The sequence below is a fragment of the Callithrix jacchus genome, chromosome 1 (assembly GCF_049354715.1).
Source record: "Callithrix jacchus isolate 240 chromosome 1, calJac240_pri, whole genome shotgun sequence".
Lineage (NCBI taxonomy): Eukaryota > Metazoa > Chordata > Mammalia > Primates > Cebidae > Callithrix > Callithrix jacchus.
Window position 1 is genome coordinate 99,466,083 of NC_133502.1, and position 23,895 is coordinate 99,489,977.

At 41.9% G+C, this 23,895-nt stretch overlaps 1 protein-coding gene across 6 annotated transcripts in view; it reads left to right on the top strand.

Annotated features, from left to right (window-relative positions):
- The window catches only part of FRMD3 (FERM domain containing 3), a 398,735-nt gene that overhangs the window by 70,470 nt on the left and 304,370 nt on the right, over positions 1–23,895 (top strand). For 5 of the 6 annotated variants that reach the window (XM_002742802.7, XM_078367705.1, XM_008994588.5 and 2 more), the window contains exon 1: positions 3,277–3,596. The exons of the other annotated variant lie outside the window; for it this stretch is intronic. In XM_002742802.7, the coding sequence (XP_002742848.2) occupies positions 3,450–3,596 (147 nt within the window). In that variant the 5' untranslated portion in view covers positions 3,277–3,449. Of the gene's footprint in view, positions 1–3,276; positions 3,597–23,895 lie in introns of those variants that run through there. 6 annotated transcript variants of the gene reach the window in all.

Sequence of the window (23,895 nt, forward strand, 5' to 3'; positions counted from 1 at the left end):
TGGCACTGAGGATTAAGTCATGTACCACTATTTGTCTTCTGCCAGCCCAGGCTCCCATCCTTCCCATTTAAGTCAGGGAGCTCCTTTCTACTGCAATGTCTTTCACAACCATCTCTGGCCACAAAGAACAGCCACTGTGCTACTTTTCAAAGATGACAGTGCTTCCTTCACCAATCATTCTTTGAAAATCTTGGTGGAGGTCCCCTGAGGGGACACTGTTAAAGAGAGGTAAGCTGGCCACATATGGAAATACACTGCAATATTTCCATCTCCTTGATTCTTTGGATCTTTTCCTGTACATGTGCCAGGGAATTTCCTTTTTCTCATCTTCATTTAGTTAAGTCCAGAAGTCAGTTAGTCAATTTAGATAGTACATTGCAACCAGAGTCATTGGGAAATGAATTCGAATGGACAAATTCAGGTTTATTCACACAGATACCCGTCAGTTTAAATTAGCAGAATTTTGCAATTCTTTCTCTTCTTGGGGTTGACTTCATAGTTGGCCTCTGAGGGTGTGACTGGATCTGGTTCAAGCATTATGTGTGAGAGTAATCAGAGGAGGTGGGAGAGGGGTGGGAGGAGATAGGCTTCCTTTTCCAAGGTAACTGCGTTAGGTGAGTTCTTAAGAGGATCTTCAAAGAAAGCAGGAACAGCCTTGTTACATAAGGAAGAGGGCGTGCTTCTGCTGCCAAGGTAGTCTGGGGGGCTTGAGTGGTTTGGAATCATTCTGGTTTTCCTTTATAGTCCTATTCTTATTCTCCTGCTGATAAATATAAAATCGTGTGAGGCTGATAATTAGATTGATTTTGTAATTTGGCAATTTGTTGATGAAATTGTGAATTTAGTTTTTCAGTTTTAGCTTTGTGGCTCAATTAACAAAATATCCTTTTAGCTCTGCTCTTTGTAAACATACAGATGTTTAAAAGTTTTAAGCTGAGAATTGAGAACTCAGCGCATCACTGCTTTTCTTTAAGTGGGCCAGTTTTAAACTCATCCCTTGAGTTCATTCTATGAGCTCTTCCTAGTCTTCATATTATTATTATTGTTGTTGTTGTCAATGGCCACTAGGTTTCCCAAAGCCCTGTCTTCAGTGGGTAGTTCAATCCAGGTGACCATACCTGGTAATTTACCTAGTGGTTATGCCAAGTGCTTCCAGAGCCTGTATTTTCATACTAGCTGAATCTCTCAGCCTTGATTCCTAATCAGGCCAGACAACCAATCACAGGTTCTTCTCATTTCTTCAAAATTCTGTTTCTTACAGTCCTACATTGGGTGATCTTCATTCTTTTTCCCTACTGTCTTATTTTGCTCCCTTTAAATTTGGGATAACAATATTTGGATATTGATCTGGCTCTTTTGGAGCCTAAGAGTCACCATAATAGGATGGACAAGTATATGTGTGGTCTTAAAAGAAAAGCATAGACTGTGTTTGCTGGTGACTTTTTTTTTTTTTTTTTTTTAAATCTCTGGGCTAGCTGCTCTTTTGGATAGCAGAGATGATCCAGTTTTCAACTTGGGGCAGGTCCCATCCCTGCCACCTCGTATCTGCAAATGGGGACTTACAGATTACAGCTGTAAGATGTCCTCCACTGACCTGGTCTCATCCCAGCTTCCTAGCCACCTGTGGGATAGACAGAACAAAGAAGAGAACAGGTGTTCTCCCGAAATGAAAAGACTTTTCAAAGATCTCCAGAGTTAGCCAGTAGCTGGGCCAAGAATAAAAACGCACATCTTCCCATACCCTCAATGCTGACATCTCCATAAGGCTCTGCCTCAACGTTCAAAAGGGCCCAGGCAAGGGCATACATGAATGCCCCATACTATCATCTAAATATTCATAAGCAATAGTCAGCTCTTGAGTGCTAGGTGAAACATTTATTCTTGTATCTTGATAAATTGCTGCAATTTGGAGTTTCCAGGAGCCGATACCGAGACTGAGTTTGGTATTTATTAGTGACCAACAGGGACAGGAGGAAGAGGCAGGCAGAGAGAAGTCCAAACACAATATGGACTCCACCAAACCTCAGCCAACCCCACGAGGTGTCCTAGAGAATATATGGCCCACCAGACTGTCCAAGGCAGATACAATTTCTGTGCCACTCTTCCTCCACTCCTGGGACAGGGCATATCTTCGGATGAGGGGGCTCTATGCAGGCACAAAGCTTCAAAAAGTTGACAGCTGGCAATATCTCCTTCTTCTAACAGATGTTCCTTCCTGACGACCTGTTCTGCTCAGGCTAGGGCAGCAGGGTGAGAGGACTTCCATCTCTCCCGACTCCGGAACATTCCAGCACGCTCACATTCAAGCTCCATACCCCTGACCCCACAGCTGCCCCTGGCCACTCTAGGGCCTAGGGTACATGACACAGTGGCTTGAGCCACCTTGGGGACGACAGAGAGTTAGGATACCCCCTACCTTCAACACCCTGGAGGCGCGTGGGGAATTCGGGAGTCCTCAGTACCCACAGATTGGACTAAAACGGGATGGGGCACATCTGCTTTGCCATTAGACCTCTCAATTCCTGAGTAACCGGGAGCTGGAGGAGGTCTCTAAAGCGGGGGAGTAGGATAGGAACCCACCCTTCTTGCTCGGGTCTAAGGTACGCTTCCAAAGACCACACTAAGATTTTGGGAGATTTAAAGGAGGAATTGCACAAGGAAGGCTCTGAATTTTTTGGAGAAGGGGATTATTTAATGCTAGCTAGCATTAAATAAAACAATGGCTTAAACAATCTCCACGAGTACCAGAGATTGTTGCTATTAGCGGTATTCCTGGTGTAGCTGTGTCAGGGCTGTCACCCTGTCTGTCACTCGCCTTGGGCCCAACAATCCTTTCCCAAGGCGGAATCCCCCTGGCGGTGTGGGTCAGGATCGCTCTCCATGCCCTACCCGCGCCAGGTCCCTGGAGCTGAGAGCTGTCGGGCGCGTGGGGGAGCCGGGGCCGGGGCGGGCACAAACGGGAGCCACAGCGACCGCGGCCAGGGGAGGGAGGAGGCGGCGAGGCTGAGGAAGGCAGCCGGGCCCAGCTTGACGCAGCGGCGGCTGCGACTGAGCAGGCCACCACCAGGGCACCCGGGCCAGCCATCCCTCCGCCTCCTTCTTCAGCTGCTCGGCGCGCGTGGGAGTGAGTGCGCCGCGTGCCCGCCGGGGGTCTCAGGCTGTGGGCATCCTCTGCGAGAGAGCCCGTGCAGAGGGAGGCGCACGAGCGCGCGCGACAGAAGGAGGCGGGGAAAGGAGGGGGCGAGGCGGAGGCGAGCGAACAGGAGGGAGGGACCCGCCCGCCGCGCCCCGCCGCCAGGCATGTGTGGCCGCAGGAACCCGACGCTGCCGCTGTCCCGGGGCTGAGCCGCGCCCAGGTGTCCGGGACAGTGTGCGCGCGCCTGTGTGTCTGCGCGGGTGAGCACCGCGCCGGCCCTGAGCCTCCAGCTCGCTCCCACCGGCTGCGGTGCATGTTCGCCTCCTGCCACTGTGTGCCGAGAGGGAGGAGGACCATGAAAATGATCCACTTTCGGAGCTCCAGCATCAAATCGCTCAGCCAGGAGATGAAATGCACCATCCGGCTGCTGGACGACTCGGAGATCTCCTGCCACATCCAGGTGCGCGTGGAACTGGGTGAGGGCGCGGGGCGCGGGGTACATGTCAGGAGCAGGGTGGGGGGCCTTTGCGGTGGGCATGTGAGGACAAGGAACCCACTCCTGGAGGGGATTGGGTGACTGCTAGAAAGCCAGATTTCGACTCCTAGCCTTCTGAGGCTGGGGGCCCTATCCTGGCATGAGGGACATGGTGCCCTGCAAGGGCCAGGCACGCGCTACCCGCGTCCAGTCCCATTCCCCTCGCATGCATCCTGCGCGCGCCGCTCTCTGTGCCCAGGCTGTGGGCGCGGGGCAGCTGCCTCCGAAGGGACTCTGGCGTCTCTGGGCCCTACTCGGCCAGGAAATGGGAGCTCCGAGGGCTGAGAGGGGCACCTGCACGTCGCCCACTCGTATTTCCTCCCTTCCTCCACGTGGAGAAGGCATGCACCAGCCAAGTTCACTCATTTCTCTCTCCCGCGCCCAGGCTCCGGAGATGCCTTCAGTCCCGGAACCTGCTCTTTGCTCCCTCACCCTCTGCCCCCCTCACCCTCCACCGGTAGTCTTTAGTTCTCCGCGTGGGGCGGTGGCGAAGTTTCCCCAGAGTGAGAGAGGCTGGGCTGCCCTGGGCGCCAGCCTTGAAGGATCGAGCGCGCGCTGCGTCGGACTGGAGCTACCTCGAAAGGAACGTGTGAAGTCTGAGTGTTTCAGAGAAAGGAAAAGGGCTTGTGATGCTACCAAGTGGGGAGCCCTGCAGGAACCTGGGTCCTGGGAAAAAGCGCCCCGTGGACTCCTGGTGGACATTCACTGTCGCCCAAGTTGGAGGAGAAGGCGAGTTGTTTGGGTGAAGGCAGCCTTGCTGGCAGCCCTGTCCTCGGGTAGTGACTGCCTCTGGGCTGTCAGGAGAGCTAGTGTGAGCTGCAAAGGTGTGCGTGCGCGTGCGTGTGCGCATTTGCGGTGCGTGTATATGTAGGCAGGTGGGAGCCCCTCTTCCAGGACCCCAAAGATGCCACACTCGGTGCGCACAATCAGGAAAGGTTGTGTCAGGGCTCAGCACAATTAACTTCTGACTTTTAAATCTATTTAACTATTTTTCTCTGGGATTTCCTTTCTCACCTACTCTAGTGAATCTTGAGGCTCTGGGACTGAGGTTTTTTTTTTTTTTTTTTTTTTTTTTTTTCTTTTAACATCAATTTAAATACAGGCACACCACCCATGTCAGTGGGAGGTGAGTGGGGCAGCATCTCCCAGAGTAGGAATCAGCTTCTAGGCTGTGCAAACCATGAAGGAATGAAAGAACTTTCCCTGTTTTATTTTTATTTAATTTTGGTTAGCGGGAGTGTGTGACATGTTGGGGGCAGTTGCAATTAATTTGTAATCTGACAGCCGGATAAGTGTTAAGGTAGGAATGTGATGCCCCATGATTTCCTAGGAAAGTAGGCTCCCATTAAATTTTCTGGAGGATCTTGAATTTCATTCTGAGCTAAGCAGCACTGCTAAACTTAATAATAAAAGGATTAGCAGGATAGGCAGTGTTTCTACTGCCACAAGTGTTGCACGGAAGCATTTGGCATATACTAATAGTCTTGTGATCCAAAGAGTGTGGCATTGTGGAGTTTACCTTAAGTCCTAAAGTGGGTGTGCAGGTCCTTTAACTCATCATAAATATGTAGATGATGTTGGGGCCATCAGGGAGAGAGGCTGTTGAAGTCTCCTTCGTCTCTCAGCCCTCTTCTGCCCTGTCCTGCTTGGTGTTGATATTTTTTTCCCTCCCTCAGGATGAAGCCTTCCTTAAAATAGATAAATATTCCCCAAAGGACATGGATTTGTTGTCACGTGTTTTGAGAAACAATAAATTGTTGCCAGTCTAACAACAGTTTCAGAAATTCCAGGGCTTATGACTCAACTAGTGCCAAAGAGGTTAAAATGTTATGTTTCAAAATGTTGGCTTGGGCATTGATTTTTTAAAAATTAGATATTTCATTTTGTGATTCATCTTTTCCTGTCCTTTCTGCCCCAAATAATGATTATTATTTAACCAATTAAAATGAATTAAAAGATTTTATTTGGATAACTTTGGACCTCAAACTTTCCTAGAGTACTCTAGACCAGTAATTAAAATTGCTCTTCCAGGTATCGGGTTACAAAGACTTCCCATTTGCTTAGAGTGAGAACAAAAGGATTGAAAAACAATGTGAAACAAAACCGTTTGGAATCACTGGCACTTGTTTGGGCGAATCCATCTGTGTTTGCTTCCTTCCTTCCTCCCATAGAACTATAAAGTTAAAGGATTGTATTTACTGTTATAGAATGTCACCCTCTCTCCGAAGCCCACATCTGCCTGCCTGAGTTAGGAGCTCTTATCCCTGGTGTCTGCCTGGCTCTAGAGCAGGAGCTCTTATCCCTGGTGTCTGCCTGGCTCTAGAGCAGGAGCGTCCAATCTTCTGGCTTCCCAGGGCCACATTGGAAGAAGAATTGTCTTGGTCCACACATAAAATACACTAACACTAATGACAGCTGATGAGCTAAAAAACAAAAAAATCACAAAAAGTCTCATAATGTTTTAAGAAAGTTTATGAATTTGTGTTGGGCCACATTCAAAGCTGTTGTGGGCCATGGGTTGGACAAGCTTGATCTAAAGGCTCTGTAAGAGCAGCAGGAACTCTTGGACATGTGTTAGTTGTTCACTCCTGGAGTGCCTATGGAGCTGAAAAACTCAAGCCACCCATCCTTGGGAGCTCATTTGTCTGTGTTCCCTAGTAGGTGAGCATTCAAATTGAAAGAAAAATGAGCCACTCAAACAGTCTTCTCTAGCCAGGTGCTCGTGGGTGGCTGCATGTGGTAGATGCAAGGGTGATAGAAACCTTCAGACGTATTGCTTGAGACCACGTGAATAGCTTTAGGTGCCATTTCTTGAGCATCGCTCATGTGCCAGCCCTTTTCACTCATTATATCTGATCTCTGCCACCAACCTTTGAGTGGGTATTACTCCCTTCTTTTGGATAAGAAAACAGAGAAGCTAAGAACGTAAGTGACTTTTTCAAGGACATATCTCTAAAAAGAGAATGAGTAACCAGCTGGACTTCAAGTCCAGAATTGTCTGGATCCGGAGCTCACGTAGTCTTTGACAGATTATCTCATAGTTAAAAAAGCTGAAGTTTCAGTGAAATTTCCAGACATGGAAGGAGGTAAGTCCAAGGTATGGGGGTTTAAATTGGTGACCGAAGGCCAGTTGGGATTCATAATCTGAATGGACAAAGCGACCCCTCTCTGCCAGTTTGCCAACTTAATGTATCCAGAATCTTCCAGGAAGGCTGGTATCCCACAATCTCCCAGAGGTGATTGGTATCCCACAATCCAAAGGTTATTGGGAACCGTTTCCACCCTTCACCCCAGAAGCATGGTATTTGCCTTTAAAGAAACTATATGCATAAATGTTTTGTTAGATTTGATACACTGTGACCTTATATTTCAGACGGTAGTAGTCCCGAATTATGCCTGTGCATCAAAAGATGAAGCCTGATCCAAGCCAGAAACTAAGGGAGAATTGCCTAGTTGTGCTCTGATTACAGAAAGTGATGGTGAAGGGGCACGTGTATTTGTTCCTCTTCAGTGTGCCTTCCACAAAGGGGAGAAGACAGAGTATTCCCTGTTGTTCCTTCCCCCATCCCCAGGATCTTTGCATTTACCACCAGATAGAGGATAGGAGAGAGCTTTTGCAAAATAACAGTTTTTAAATATTTCTTTTCCAAGTCATATAGTTTGGGAATGAAAACTTTCAAACACACAACCTAGTGGCACAGTCTCAGGAGACTGGTGGTCAGTTCCAATAAGAGATGGGAAGTCACTGCCTCTCTTTTCACAGGGTCTGGGATGCTGTCCCATCTTATCATTTGCTTGTGACTGCTCAGGTAGAGTGGAAGATAGAGGAATTCCAAATGGACAGGGAGTAAAGGGGAGTTTGGGGTACCAGACAGGGGCCTAGGGAAGGGAAGAAGTTGCCAAATGCTCCTCACTGGGCTTTTCCAGTTGAGCCAACCCTTGAAGTCTGGTTGTTGTAGAGGATGAGGTTTGGCTCTAACTCTTCATTTAGCCTTGCTACTTCAATTAGAGTGGAGTCCTAGCCATCTTCTATCCATTTTTTTTAGATGCTGGCATTGTTATTCACAACTCTTGCTAATGAACTTGCCATTTTTAATACTGACATTTTGGGTAACAGACTTTTGACATTATTCACTCTTTGGCAAAGCCTGGCAGACATGGCTGACATAGTTGGAATTGGCTGAAAATTTGTATTTGTATTTGACTAGAAATCATAGCATAGTACTTTGCATACAGTAGGACCATAGTAATATAGATGCAGATCGAATAATTTCCTTGCTAGACTGTTCAATTCACAAGAGTAGGAACATTTTGATGTTCACCACACAGTCCCTAATACTTAGAATAGTGCCTGCTATTCTATACAGTGTAATATGTGCACATTAAACACCAGTTGAATGGATGAGTGCTAGCCTTCCTAATATTTAATCTAGCTCATTACCCATCAACATGAGGGTTGCATGCCAGCATTGGATTGGGAATCAGATGTATGCTTTAGTTATGTTACCAACAAGCTGTGTGATCTTGAGTGAGTCCTTTGACATTTGGAGTCAGTTTTCTTTTCATTTGTGAAACAAAAGAATTTGGTTAAATGGATTCTACAGTTTAAAAAGTCCATGGTCTTATTATTGACTAGATAAATTACATTTGAGTGAAGCATTGCTATTGACAAAGCGGTAGTGTACATATTATCTCATAAGAATTTCATAACTATCCATTATTTCCATTTTATGGATGCTGTTGTGCTACGGAGTGTTATCTCAATATTTTATTACTAGATATGGAAAATGAGATCCAGAGAGGTTAGCAATTTGGGTAACCAAGCAAACAAGTGGATCAGAACGCAGGTCTTTTGACTCAAAATCCAGGGCATTTTCATTTCTGGAGCTCTGCCTCTTGGGACTGGATGATTAGGCTGCTTTTGGTTGCAAGTAAAAGAGTAGCCAAGTTAAAGTGGCCTAAATAATAAGGACATTTACTAATGTGACAAAAAGTCCAGAGGGAGGGCAACTTCAGGGCTGTTCCAAAGCTCTGCACGGACTCAGTTGCTGCTTCCCATCTTTTCACTCTGTCATCTTCAGTGCTTTAACTATGTCTCGATAGTCTACATGATTATGACGTGGCTGCAGTAATTTTAGATGTCAGTCAGTCACTACCACATCCACTGTCTAAGAGAAGGTGTTTCCTTGTGCATTTCCTTTTATCACAGAGGAACACTTTCCCAGAGGCCCCATCAGTCTCCCCATCAGATTCCATTGGCCTGGATTGGATTTTATGCCCATGCCCTAGCTGCAAAAGTGCCTAGGAATATATGCATCTGGCATCTTTCCTCTCTTTGATGGGAGGTGGCTTTGCCATTATGGAACGAATGGAATTATGTGTGTGTGTGCATGCACATGTGTGTGGTGCGGAGGAACAGCTGTTGGCTAATCAAGCAGGAGTGTCTTTCAGAATACGTCAATTGGGTTGCAATTATTTTTACAATAAACCCTTCAGGAGAGTTTAGTAAGATGTCATCTCAGTCCTGGCTTTTTTAAGGCAATCTTTATATGATCAAATTCCAGAACAAGAAAAATTATGATACAGTCCTTTGTGGTGTGTGTTGTTAAATATCATTTCTGCCCTTATGGAATTGGTGGGTTCTGGGCAGCTAAAAGGCATCTTGTCTGGAGCAAGCCCAGCTCCCTACAGCAGATAAACTTTATGCTTGTTCAAGTGGCATGGTGGCAAAGTGGCCAAGGGCATATGTTCTGGAGCACTGCTTGCTTGGGTTTGAACCGTGGCTCTGCCATTGACTAGCCAGGTGTCTTTGGGCAAGACACTTTTCCTCATTGGGCCTCAGTTTCCTCATCTATAAAGTGGAAATAATAACATAGCCTTCATGGACTTTTTGTAAGGATTAAATAAGGATTATATGTGAAGGGTTTAGCTTAGTACCTGGTGCATAGTGAGAGCTGAAAAAAACAGTCACTGTTATGTTGGTGCTTTGTGAAGATATATTAGAGGTAACCCTAAGTAGTGGGCATGCTTTGACTTAGAATCAAATGACTTTAAGCCTAAGCTCCACCACTTTCTAATGGTGCAAGATCTTAAGCAAGTCGCTGGGCCTCCTGTTCTTCATCTGTAAAATGGGAGTAATAATTCTTCAGTTGCCAACCTCCACTGGGTTGTCGGCATGGTTTATGTAAAAGCATGTTGTAAATGTTAAAATATCACCCAAATACAGAGTACTATTCTAATCAATTTAGTTGAAAGAAACAATAGCTTCTTATCTGCTGGAATGGGAATGATATTATCATGTGCAAACCTCTGTTTGTGCTAAATATCAGGCCCCATGATGATCCTGCTGGTGAAATCCAAGCTAGGTCCAGCTGGCAGCCACAATTTTCTGCAAGTAAGGACAATTCAACACTTTACCAAGCTCTTCTAGAATGACATTCAGAGTCTACTGAGAATCAGACACAAAAGGAATAGAGGGGAGAGGTAGTTTGTTAAATGTTGTGGCCTAGCTCTGACATTTTTAGGCTTAGATTATATGGGCCAACTCTTTATGTTAAGTACATCCTAAAAAAATGTAATGTTATTCCAATGGTCTGCTAAGATCTTATCTCTTGGTATTTTCAAAGCAAAGGCAAAGTGTATTGACTGCAGGGAGAATACAATACCATTAGCTGCACATTATTTGGATGGTGTGTCAGCTAGAATTCTTTAAACTACATCAACAAATTCTGATTCAAACTGGCTTTAACATTAAGGACATTTACTGACTCATATGTTCATAAGTCTTGAATTATATATTTAATTCAAGGACCGTGGCTCTGTTTCTCTGTGGTTCCTTTGCTTCTTCTTGCCATTTTAAATGGCTCCATTTTCAGACCGGGAGTGAAATGGTTACAGCAGTGCCAGTTCTCACATTTTCATAGAATACCCTCCAAAGGAAGAGAGCAGTCATTTCCAATTCAGCATCCCAAGCAGAAGTTGTGCAGTCATTCTGCTTGGACCTCCCAGGTCACATGCTCACCCCTGGGGCAGTGACTATAACCAGGGGAAGAGAATGTGCTGATTAGCTTAAGGTGCAGAGCTCCACCCTGGCACTCAGGGCGGGATCCACTTCCCCTGTGGTGATGTTCTGCGTGGGGAAGAATGAACACCTAAAATCAGGTAGGAGGAAAGAGGAAATGGCTCCTAAAAAGGTAACCCACAATATCTACTCTACATGCTTTGTCTAGGGTAAGTGGTTCTCAAAGTGTGGTCGGTAGAACTCTAGAAGTCCCTGTGATCCTTTCAAGGAATCCATGCTGTTAAAACTGTTTTTAAAATAATACTAAGTAAGATACTGTTTACCTTTCTGGATAACAGTTTTATTGAGATAAAGTTCACATTCCATGTCACACACCCACTTAAGGTATACAATTTTTAATATATTCACAGAGTTGTGCAGTCATTACCACAATCAATTTTAGAATATTTTCATCATCCCCCAAATAAACCTTTGCCCTTTAGCAGTCATACCTCCATTTCCCTACAGACCTCCTAGTCCTAGGCAATCACTAGTCTACTTCCTGTCTGTATAGATTTGTCTATTCTGGATTTGATAAAAATGGAATCATAAAATATGTGAACTTTTGCGTCTGGCTTCTTTCACTTGGTACAATGTTTTCAAGGTTTATCCACATTGTAGCATGGGTCAGTACTTCCTTCCTTTTTCTTGTTGAATAATAGTCCATTGTGTAGATATATCACGTTTTGTTAATCTGTTCATTAGCTGGTGAACATTTGGGCTGATGAACATTTTTTTGGCTATCATGAATAATGTTGCTATGAACATTCCTAAAAGAGTTGCTCTCTAGTCGAGTTTCATTTATCTTGGATGTATACCTGTAAGTGAAATTACTAGTCCTTTGGTCACTCTGTGTTTAATCTTTTGATTAACTGCCAAACGGTTTTTCAAAGTGGCTGCACCATTTTACATTTCCACCAGCAGTGCATGAGAGTTTCAATTTGTTCACATCCTCTCCAACACCTGTTGTTATCTGTATGTTTGATTATAACCATTCTAAGTGGGTATGGAGGGGTATCTCATTGTGGTTTTGATTTGCATTTCTCTGATGGCTAATGTTGAGCATCTTTTCATGTGTTTATTGGTCATCTGCATATCTTCTTCAGACAACTGCTCATTTAGACCCTTTGCTCATTTTTAAATTGGGTTGTTTTTTATTATTAAGTTGTAAAAATCTCCATATATTCTGGATGGAAACCCTTTACACAAGAAGTGATTTGCAAATATTTTTTTACCCATTCTGTGGGTAAAAAGGTGTTTTACAAAAACCCTGTGTTTACAAAAAACACTTTCTTGATAGGGTCAAAAGGTTTTTAATTTTCATAAAGTCCAATTTATATATATGATTTTTGTTGCTTGTATTTGTGATGCCATAGCTAAGAACTATTGCCCAACTTAAGGTAATAAAGACTTACACCTAGGTTTTCATTAAATAGTTTTAGCTCTTATACTTAAGACTTTGATCCATTTTTAAAATTGATACATGGTTTGCGTATCATAAAATTTATCATTTTAAAGTGTACAATTCAGTTGATTTTTATATATTCATAAAACTTTGCAACTATCATCACTCCCTACTTCCAGAACATTTTCATCACTTCAGAATAAATCTCTACCTATTAATAGCCACTCCCTATCTTTGATCCATTTTGAGTCAATTTTTGTGTATGGTGTGAGGTAGGAGTCTAACTTTATCCTTTTGTATGTGGATATCGAGTTGTCCCAGTACTATTTGTTGATGAAAACAACTCTTTTCCCCATTGAATTGTCTTGTCATTCTTCTGAGATGTTGTTTACCTTTTCCACTTTCAGTCTTTCAGAAGTGTACACTGGAGTTTTCTAGAGGCTACAAGATGTGTGATATTACAACACATTGAATGAAGAAGATATGTGAGAATACACCTCTTTGTTGAGTCAGACATTAAAGATATTTGCAAAAATGTAAAACAATGCTACTTTTATTACTACTTTATTTTGTAAAATATAGCTATTTTTAAACAAAAATATGTTCATTAGTGTACAGTGGGTTTATTGTCATTTTTAATGAATCAATAATTGAATATTTTTAATAGTTATATATATATACATACACACACACATATGTATAATATAATATAAATAAAGGTTTTACAGATACTCAATAGTGTAAAGGAGTTTTGAGGCCAACATGCTGAAGAATTGCTGGGTGTGGTGGCTCATGCCTGTAATCCCAGCACTTTGGGAGGCTAAGGTGGGCAGATCACATGAGCCTAGGAGTTTGAGACCAGCCTGGGCAACATGGTGAAACCCTGTGTTTACAAAAAACACAAAAATTAGCTGGGCTTGGCGCATGCCTCCATGCCTTGGGAGGCTGAGGATTGCTTAAGCTAGGTAGGTGGAGGCTGCAATAGGCCATGACTGTGCCATTGCACTCCAGCCTGGGTGACAGACCCTGTTTCAAAAATAAATAAATAAATAAAAATTCCTGGTTTAGGTGACTGTCCATTTACTGAACTTCCTGGACAAAAAAAAAAAAAAAAAAAAAGCCCAAACCTAAGTAAAACAAAATAGAACTTACATACATTTTCTGTGCCTCCAAGATAATAAGTTACAAGTATCTCAAATGCCAATTAAATAAAAAATACTGTGCATTCACAGAAAATGTGTATATTATATTTGGAATTCTTAGTAGTAACTATGTGTGCCTGTGTGTGTGTGTGTCTGTGTTTACAACAATATTAAGAGTAGAAGGACAAGACTGGCTCTACTGTAATAAACATTTCTAGTTGCCCTCTCCAACTGACTCTTAACTTTTTAAACTCTAATAATTGTATAAAGCTGTGTCTTACTTTGAGACCCTTCTTTTGATCAAGGAAAATATACAGCTATACATGAAGTGTTTAAACAGTAAACCATTTGAATCAGGCCCATTAGTCATTTGAATTATTAAGTTGTTACTTCCTTTTCTGAGTAGGCATTTTGAGAAAATGGAAAAATGTTGTAGGAATAGAAATATCAGAATTTATCCCACGAGAATCTGAGATTCACATGGCATAAGTGTTAGGCATTGGGAAGATAACATGGCCCTCTTTTAGTTCTCTGTGATGGAGAATTTCAAGTTGCTCTTCTTATGAAGTAGCAGAGAGCCAGATGTGGAATCCAGAGATGGGAAATCTAATGGGACTAGGGTGAGGAGCCATTTGGGCAGATTTTGCAGCTGAGGTTTGAACTTGACTCAGTCTCGGAAGAGTCAAGTTCAACATTGAGCTCTGGGAGAGGTGTGTAAGTGCTTCTTGGTCAGATGTTTCTGTGGATCTTCTGTGCTCTTGTTCAAATGCAGACTGATTCACGTAGTCCTGGGAAGGGCCCTGAAATTTGACATTTTTAGCACGTTTCCAGGTGGTGCTTATGTGGCTGGTCTGTGGCCCACATCTGAAATAGACATTAGTGGAATTTACCTTTCTCCTAATAATATTTTTAAGCTCCTCAAGTGGGGGTGGGTATGTTCCTTTTTGGCCTTTATCTCCCTCAATTATGCCTTTCTGGGTGCGTGTCTTTCAGTAGATGTTCAATGAGTGTGGGTGAGTGAGTGAATGAATCAAGACATCCATCCTGGTGTGCCTGTCACAGGTGTAAAGAGTGCTGATTGGACACCGTTGCTGGGCATGGAATGATTCCGTTTGACTATTTGTTCCAATCAAATCAAGAGATTGCTTTTTCGAACAGGATTTCCCATGGCAAATCTGATGAAGTGTTGCATGTACAGGAAAGCACATGGAGCTGGGGTTAGTGACAGCCTTCTTGTCCCTCTGGGTCATGCTTTCCACTCTTGCTTTTCTGTACCCTGGAATCCTGGTGGTATTTCTGAAAAGCTCTGGCAATATCTCAGCACAAACAAGTCATTGTGTATAAGCCAGCAGTGCCTGGAAGCCCCTGGAGGCATAGGGGCCCCAGCTGTTCTTATTTGCAGAAGTGACTCTGAGGGACAATGACCCTGGATGTCAGGGCAAGATGCATTCCAGTTGTAACTTTAGCTCTGGAGCTGAGCTTTTTGGTATGTCGATTTTCTCTGAAGGTGCAGAATGGAAAGGAGAGGACCACTTTGGATATAAAAGAAGCAGCTTATCCTAAAAAGGAAGAGCATTTGTATTGATGAAGTCGTTACGTTTTTGAAAAGTAAATTAAAGTTTCTTGAAACAATGTCAATCCTATTCAATAAGCATTTGTTAAATATCTTCTATATTCCTAGCACAGAGCTGAGAAGTGGAGATACAAAAGGAAACAAAATTAGCCATCAAGAGGCTCACAGTCAGTTGGGGGAAGAGAGAATAGTGATGCGAGGATAGAATAACGTATGTAGAGACAGGTAAATGCAGGCAGAGGAGCAGGAGCAGGCACCAAATCAGGCTGGGGCATCAGTAAGTATCTCTGGTCTAGGTGAATCTTGATTAATAATTGAAGGACAAGTGGAGGTAAACTCTACCAGAAGGAGGAAAAGGGCATTACAAGCAAAATGATCTCTTGCTTGCTTGGTGTAAAACCCTAGGCATGAAACAGGATGACTGAATGTGGGAGTTAAGGAAAGGAGAACCTGGGATGAGTTCCACAAGATTAGTTTCAGTGACTGGGTAATGGCAATGCCATTCCAGGAGAGACAGGCCTGGTCACATAATTTGTGTGGGTTTGTACAAAATGAAAATGTAAAGTTCCTTGTTAAAAAATCATTAAAAATTTCAAAGTGGTAATAGCTGATCATTAAGCCAAGTACAGGGCCCTTCAAGGCACGGGTCCCTGAGCAAATGTGCAAGTCGCACACCTGACACTTTCTCAGAAGCTGACACTGAAGAGAGAGACTAGAGGAGAAGCAGGTTGGGAGAAGAGAGAATGAATTCCGTTTTGGATATGTTGATTTTGAAGTGCCTGTAGGGCATCTGAGTGGAGACTTCTCAATAGACAGTTGGATATAAGAGATGAAAGTTACCAGACACAGGTCTGACATAGAGAGACAAGAAAGGGTGTGGCCAATGTCCTTGCAGGTGGTGGCAGAAACCGTGTGGTATGAACAAAACCACCATGACAGATCTTCCTTTTTTGTCTGTATTTCTGCTTGGGACATGCTTGTAGATCAGATCAATGAATTGTGAGCTCTGAAATTGTTTCCAATAGTACTTAAACATTTTTCCTTTGTTAGGCTGCTCTGACCTGAACCAGAGCTGGTCTCTATTTTATTCTACAAATGGGGCAGCCAAACCAGGGTCGTCAGTGGAAAAGCATTTTTCTTTTCTTTTTTTTTTTAAAATTTTTTATTGCATTTTGGGTTTTGGGATACATGAGCAGAACATGCAAGACAGTTGCGTAGGTACACACATGGCAGTGTGTTTTGCTTCCTTTCTCCCCTTCACCCACATTTGGCATTTCTCCCCAGGCTATCCCTCCCCACCTCCCCCTCCCACTGGCCCTCCCCTTTTCCCCCCAAGAGCCCCCAGTGTTTAGTACTCCCCTCCCTGTGTCCATCTGTTCTCATTTTTCATCACCCACCTGTGAGTGAGAATATGCGGTGTTTCATTTTCTGTTCTTGTGTCAGTTTGCTGAGAATGATGTTCTCCAGATTCATCGATGTCCCTACAAACGACACAAACTCATCATTTCTGATTGCTGCATAATATTCCACGGTGTATATGTGCCACATTTTTCCAATCCAGTCTATCATCAATGGGCATTTGGGTTGATTCCAGGTATTTGCTATTGTAAACAGTGCTGCAGTGAACATTTGTATACATGTGTCCTTATAGTAGAACGATTTATAGTCCTTTGGATATATACCCAGTAATGGGATTGCTGGGTCAAATGGAATTTCTATTTCTAAGGCCTTGAGGAATCGCCACACTGTCTTCCACAATCGTTGAAATAATTTACACTCCCACCAACAGTGTAAAAGTGTTCCTTTTTCTCCACATCCTCTCCAGCATCTGTTGTCTCCAGATTTTTTAATGATCGCCATTCTAACTGGCATGAGATGGTATCTCAATGTGGTTTTGATTTGCATCTCTCTGATGACCAGTGACGATGAGCATTTTTTCATATGATTGTTGGCCTCATATATATCTTCTTTTGTAAAGTGTCTGTTCATATCCTTTGCCCATTTTTGAATGGGCTTGTTTGTTTTTTTCCTGTAAATCTGTTTGAGTTCTTTGTAAATTCTGGATATCAGCCCTTTGTCAGATGGGTAAACTGCAAAAATTTTTTCCCATTCTGTTGGTTGCCGATGCACTCTAGTGACTGTTTCTTTTGCCGGCAGAAGCTGTGGAGTTTGATTAGGTCCCATTTGTCTATTTTGGCTTTTGTTGCCAATGCTTTTGGTGTTTTGTTCATGAAGTCTTTGCCTACTAGCATTTTTCTTTTCTTAAATTTCATGTCCTGGCTTAGACTTCCAAATGAAAAAGACCTTGCTTGGTTTTTAAGTTCTGAGTTTCAGAACATACAATTTTCTTTCTAGGGAAGTTGCCCTTTGAGATAGTGTCATGAGCATTAAGTAGTTAATACATTTTAAAATCCTATCAACATGCTACGAAAATTAAACATGTTATATGAGGAACAGCTTTGCAGGTTGTGCTGTAATCATTTACCTTGATTGAATATTTATTTATATCTCAGATATCTCTTCTGGCAAATTTTGTTTTTTATGTAGTTTTCAGGGGGTTATTATAAATATTAATTAAAATTAATTCAAGTTCTATAAAATTGCTGAAATAATAATCTAATATTAATAATGCAATGACCTGAATCTTAGATGTACAATAGAGTTTTATCTGAATATATGTATGTATTATGCTAACGTTTGAAGTATGATTATTCTGTAGCAGCGGAAAGCAATTAACATGTTAACAGATCAGGGTTTGCCTTATAATCTCTCACCTTGGGAATACAATTTGTTGCTTTAAAACTCTAGTCCTTGATGCTAAACATTCGTCTGGAAAGTCAAGATTAACTGAAGGGCTTTATATATAAACTGAAATTCCAAACAGTATTATCTACTAAATGAATATCATGATAAAATCAAGCAGTTTTTAAAAAATCAGTAGCTAGTTAGCCTTATTAATAGAAGAGAGGACAAACACCTAATTAACAAGTTGGCTAATAGTTCTTCCTTAATGTTTCTAGCAAATTTTTTTTGGCTGGTCTGTACTCATATTACTGTCCATTGTTCTGAAAATAATAATGCTAGTCTTTGTCATCTGTAGCTTGTGTAGGTATTGCCTACAGTGATATGAGATGTTGAGTATTTATAGGTTCTTTGTTTAGCAACAACCTTTCTCTACACTTTCAGTCCTCTTGATATCTTGAGTATAAGAATAATATGTATTAAATTGATTAAATGGAGATTGCTTTAAACAGAGATGTTACAGGATTTGTCCAATGTCTCATATTTAGCAAGATTAGGATGGGGTATTGTGTCTTGAGTTTTAGGTTCACTCTTATTACACTAAATACTACCATTATATTGTTTTTGAATGTTCTCAGTAGTCTAAATGATGTAATTCATTTTCACTGACAATTTTTTTAATAGCTCAAGAGAGAAGCCATACACAGATCACACCTCTGGGTAGAAAAAGCACATTGATGTCTTAGAACTGTCATCCAAGGACACAGTTTAAATTCTTTCCCTGTCTACGTTCTTTTTGTAACCTGTGGCTGAATGTACATCCAAATAAAATTGCAGTCAGTTTATGGTTATATCAGCATTTTGACATCTAACATAACTAGATAATTGAAAGTTACCTCCGTTTTCCTTTTACATGTTTGGCATGGTATAAATATTGCTTGTAGTTTGAAATTTCAAGTTAACTCCCCAGAAGTTGTCAAAAGAAAAAAAGGAATGGTGATGCTAATAAAATTTTAAGGTAATTTACCTTGTAGTTTTGAGATGGACTCTGGAAGTGAAAATCTAGCAATGCAGAACATGGTATTTAGAGGATTTTTAGAAATATAGGAAAACAATGCATTTTATTCTTATTATTTTTTGCTTAGGCACTAGCTACTGCCATGTCAGGCTCTATTTCTTTTGAAGGCTTAGGTGGAAGAGTGATAAACTCTTTAGAGTAGGGATGGAAAATACACTTCAGGTTATTTTATGCCACCTGGAACCTCATTAAGGATAACTTCACCTCCTGTGTTCCTAAACCTCAGGGGAGAAGTATTTCTGCTGAGAGTCATCCTGACACAAGGGGGCACCTTGTGTGAGACCCTTTGCCTCCAGGTTTGAAGACTTAGTTTTCCCACCATGTGTAGATGGCACCTTCTTTGTTCAGTGCTGATTAAAAGGAAAAAAAAAAAAAAGGAGGAAAAGTTACGCAGTAATTCAAGGGCAGCTGTGAAGCCTGAGTTTGCAGTGCCAGCAGCAGTGTGGTAAATTGAGAATAGCAAATTAGAAGAACAAAGCAGATTTTAATCATATGCCACAGAGAGGAAGGTGGTTTAAGTTTATCTCCAAATTGTACCTCCTTTAGAGAAAGGATAGCTTTTAATGCTATTATCCAATATATATTGTTAAAGATTACTTTTTTCCTTTTGCCAGCCTTTCTTTAGTATGTTTACTGGGTAAGAAATGGCAGCCTTCTCTCGTAGTGTATTGAACAGTTGTTAAAGATAAAACTTTTTTTGATGTTATGAGAAATGGAGATAGAGACAGAAAGAGATAGAGAACAGAGATTGTTAGCTTCTAGTCTGAAGACAGAACTGAAGATTTAAGAAAATATCTTTATCTATCTGTCTATCCACCCAACTATCCATAAATTCATTCATCATTTATCTGCTCTTCCACTCATCCACCAACTTACCCATCCATTCAACCACTCTTCCATCCATTCATTCATAAGTCTTTCCATCCATCCATTCATCCATCCATCCATCCTCCATCCATCCACCAGACAAACATTTATTGAATACCTCTGTTGGGGACTGTTCTGAGTAGCAGAGATACAAAAAAATTGAATAGGTCTTTGTCAATCTAGTAGAAAAGACAGACACATAAACAGATTCAAAGTAGCACTATTATGACAGAAGAACACTAGGACGTTATTGGAGTTCATAAAGGGGCCAATAGCAGAGCCGGAGTTTGGCTTGGGGGAAGGCATCACCTTTCTTTAATCTCTAGTGGCTCTCCTCCAATGTTACTATTTAAAAAAATATATATTATTTGTGGTTTATTTCTTTCTCCTTATTTATGTTTATTGTGGTAAAAAATGTATATAACAGAATTTACCATATTAGCCATTTAAAAAATCCTTTTCTTCTGCGGTGCCTGTGCCTCACACAGTCCTGGGACAGGCACAGCTGCCTGCCGCCCAGCCGCCAAAGGCCCTTCGGTTCTGGACCCCGCGAGCAGAGGATGAACCTGGGTGGGCAAAGCTCAAGAGGACACCATGTTAGCCATTTTTAAGTGTGCAGTTTAGTGGCGTTAAGTAATTCAGGTTGTGCAACTGTAATCACCTTCCAAAGTTACTGCTTATAAAAAAGATGTTCTTTGAAATGGATCACTGATATTTTCTCACTCACATTTCAAGCGTGAATAAGAGCATCTTTAAAAACGTTGCTCTTTTTCTTGCAAATATCTCAGCCAAAATTGTACCTTGCTATAAGATGTGATTTCAAGACAAGTCCCACACCCGCTTCCTTGCTTCCTGCTAGACACTCACCCTTAGCGTGTCTCCTGTATAGATACGCTGGAGCAGCCACTGCGGGGCCTTAATCCAGCCTGGGAGTGCCAAGAAGATTTTCTGGAGTAGCTGATGCCTGAGATGAGCTTTAAGGAAAAAGTACACATTGTCTGGCTAATAAATGGGGAAGTGTGTTGAGAAAAGGTGCAGTTAGGGAAAGAGGGACATTCTAGCAAAGGTTGAGCAGAGAAGACAGCATTTATGGAAGACCGAAAGAAATGCATTATATTTTTATACAGCAAGAAAGAGTTCCTTACTGTGCAGTGGGGAGTTGGCATTATCTGCTCAGACTGTGCAGACTGTGGAGTGGAGGTCAGAGTCTAGAAAACAATGTTGGCCTCTGTTTATTAGGGAATAATTAAGACAACTCCACTGAGTCATGGTTTGTGACTAGCTTGGCTCACACTTGGGCAAGACTCATTGGGTGTTTTGTTTCAGACTTTGAATACCTTAATGCTTTTTGAAAAGCCACAACCTGAGGGACACTGGTGTTTGCCAGTTCTTTTTTTTTTTTTTTAATTGGAGGGGTGGTGACAGGGTCTCGCTTTGTCACCTAGGCTAGAGGGCAGTGGTGCCATCATAGCTCACTGCAGCCTTGAATTCCTGGGCTCAAGTGATCCTCTTGCTTCAGCGTTATGAGCAGTTGGGACTAAAAGTTCTGCCATTATACCTGGCTAATTTTCTATTTAACTTTTATTTGTAGAGAAGCAGTTTTGCTATTTGCCTAGGCTGAATTTGCTGGTTCTTTAGTTAAGGTTTTAAATGTCTATGTACTGTTGGGATGGTGATAGTTTCACAACTTGTGACCTTCAGTGATGAAGCAAGTCTTTCTTAGTTATAGACCAGGAAATTGGGAGACCTTTCCTCCTTTTTTCTTCTTTTTTTTTATTGCATTTTAGGTTTTGGAGTACATGTGCAGAACATGCAAGATAGTTGCATACGTACACACGTGGCAGTTTGCTGCCTTCCTCCCCTTCACCCACATCTGGCATTTCACCTCATGCTATCCCTCTCCAGCTCCCCCCCGCACTGTCCCTCCCGTATTCCCCCAATAGACCCCAGTGTATAGTGCTCCCTTCCCTGTGTCCATGTGTTCTCATTGTTCATCACCCGCCTATGAGTGAGAATATGCGGTATTTCATTTTCTGTTCTTGTGTCAGTTTGCTGAGAATGATGTTCTCCAGATTCATCCATGTCCCTACAAAGGACACGAACTCATAGTTTTTGATTGCTACATAATATTCCATGGTGTATATGTGCCACACTTTTCCTGTCCAGTCTATCATCAATGGGCATTTGGGTTGGTTCCAGGTCTTTGCTATTGTAAACAGTGCTGCAGTGAACATTCGTGTGCATGTGTCCTTATAGTAGACTGATTTATAGTCCTTTGGATATATACCCAGTAATGGGATTGCTGGGTCAAATGGAATTTCTATTTCTAGGTCCTTGAGGAATCGCCACACTGTCTTCCACAATGGTTGAACTAATTTACACTCCCACCAACAGTGTAAATGTGTTCCTATTTCTCCACGTCCTCTCCAGCATCTATTGTCTCCAGATTTTTTAATGATCACCATTCCAACTGGCATGAGATGGTATCTCAATGTAGTTTTGATTTGCATCTCTCTAATGACCAGTGATAATGAGCATTTTTTCATATGTTTGTTGGCCTCATGTATGTCTTCTTTTGTAAAGTGTCTGTTCATATCCTTTGCCCATTTTTGAATGGGCTTGTTTGTTTTTTTCCTGTAAATCTGTTTGAGTTCTTTGTAAATTCTGGATATCAGCCCTTTGTCAGATGGGTAAACTGCAAAATTTTTTTCCCATTCTGTTGGTTGCCGATTCATTCTAGTGACTATTTCTTTAGCCATGCAGAAGCTGTGGAGTTTCATTAGGTCCCATTTGTCTATTTTGACTTTAGTTGCCAATGCTTTTGGTGTTTTGGTCATGAAGTCCTTGCTTACTCCTATGTCCTGAATGGTTTTGCGTAGATTTTCTTCTAGGATTCTTATGGTGACAGGTCTTATGCTTAAGTCTTTAATCCATCTGGAGTTAATTTTAGTGTAAGGTGTCAGGAAGGGGTCCAGTTTCTGCTTTCTGCACATGGCTAGCCAGTTTTCGCAACACCATTTATTAAACAGGGAATCCTTTCCCCATTGCTTGTTTTTGTCAGGTTTATCAAAGATTGTATGGCTGTAGATATGTTGTGTTGCCTCCGATGCCTCTGTTCTGTTCCATTGGTTTATATCTCTGTTTTGGTACCAGTACCATGCTGTTTTGATTACTGTAGCCTTGTAGTATAGTTTGAAGTCCGGTAGTGTGATGCCTCTGGCTGTGTTCTTTTTGCTTAAATTGACTTGGCTATGCGGGCTCTCTTTTGGTTCCATATGAAGTTCATGGTGGTTTTTTCCAGTTCTGTGAAGAAAGTCAATGGTAGCTTGATGGGGATAGCATTGAGTCTGTAAATTACTTTGGGCAGTATAGCCATTTTCACGATATTGATTCTTCCTAACCATGAACATGGAATGTTTCTCCATCTGTTTGTGTCCTCTCTGATTTCGTTGAGCAGCGGTTTGTAGTTCTCCTTGAAGAGGTCCCTTACGTTCCTTATAAGTTGTATTCCTAGGTATTTTATTCTCTTTGTAGCAATTGTGAATGGCAGTTTGTTCTTGATTTGGCTTTCTTTAAGTCTGTTATTGGTGTATAGGAATGCTTGTGATTTTTGCACATTGATTTTATATCCTGAGACTTTGCTGAAGTTGCTTATCAGTTTGGGCTGAGATGATGGGGTCTTGTAGATATACTATCATGTCGTCTGCAAATAGAGACAATTTGGCTTCCTCCTTTCCTATTTGAATACCCTTTATTTCTTTTTCTTGCCTGATTGCTCTGGCTAGAACTTCCAGTACTATATTGAATAGGAGTGGTGAGAGAGGGCATCCTTGTCTAGTGCCAGATTTCAAAGGGAATGCTTTCAGTTTTTGCCCATTCAGTATGATATTGGGTGTTGGTTTGTCGTAAATAGCTTTTATTATTTTGAGATATGTTCCATCAATACCGAGTTTATTGAGGGTTTTTAGCATAAAGGGCTGTTGAATTTTGTCAAATGCCTTCTCTGCGTCAATTGAGATAATCATGTGGTTTTTATTTTTGGTTCTGTTTATGTGGTGAACTATGTTTATAGACTTGGGTATGTTGAACCAGCCTTGCATCCCTGGGATGAATCCTACTTGATCATGATGGATAAGCTTTTTGCTGTGCTGTTGCAATTGGCTTGCCAGTATTTTATTGAAGATTTTTGCGTCTATGTTCATCATGGATATTGGCCTGAAGTTTTCTTTTCTTGTTGGGTGTCTGCTGGGTTTTGGTATCAGGATGATGTTGGTCTCATAAAATGATTTGGGAAGGATTCCCTCTTTTTGGATTATTTGGAATAGTTTCAGAAGGAATGGTACCAGCTCCTTTTTGT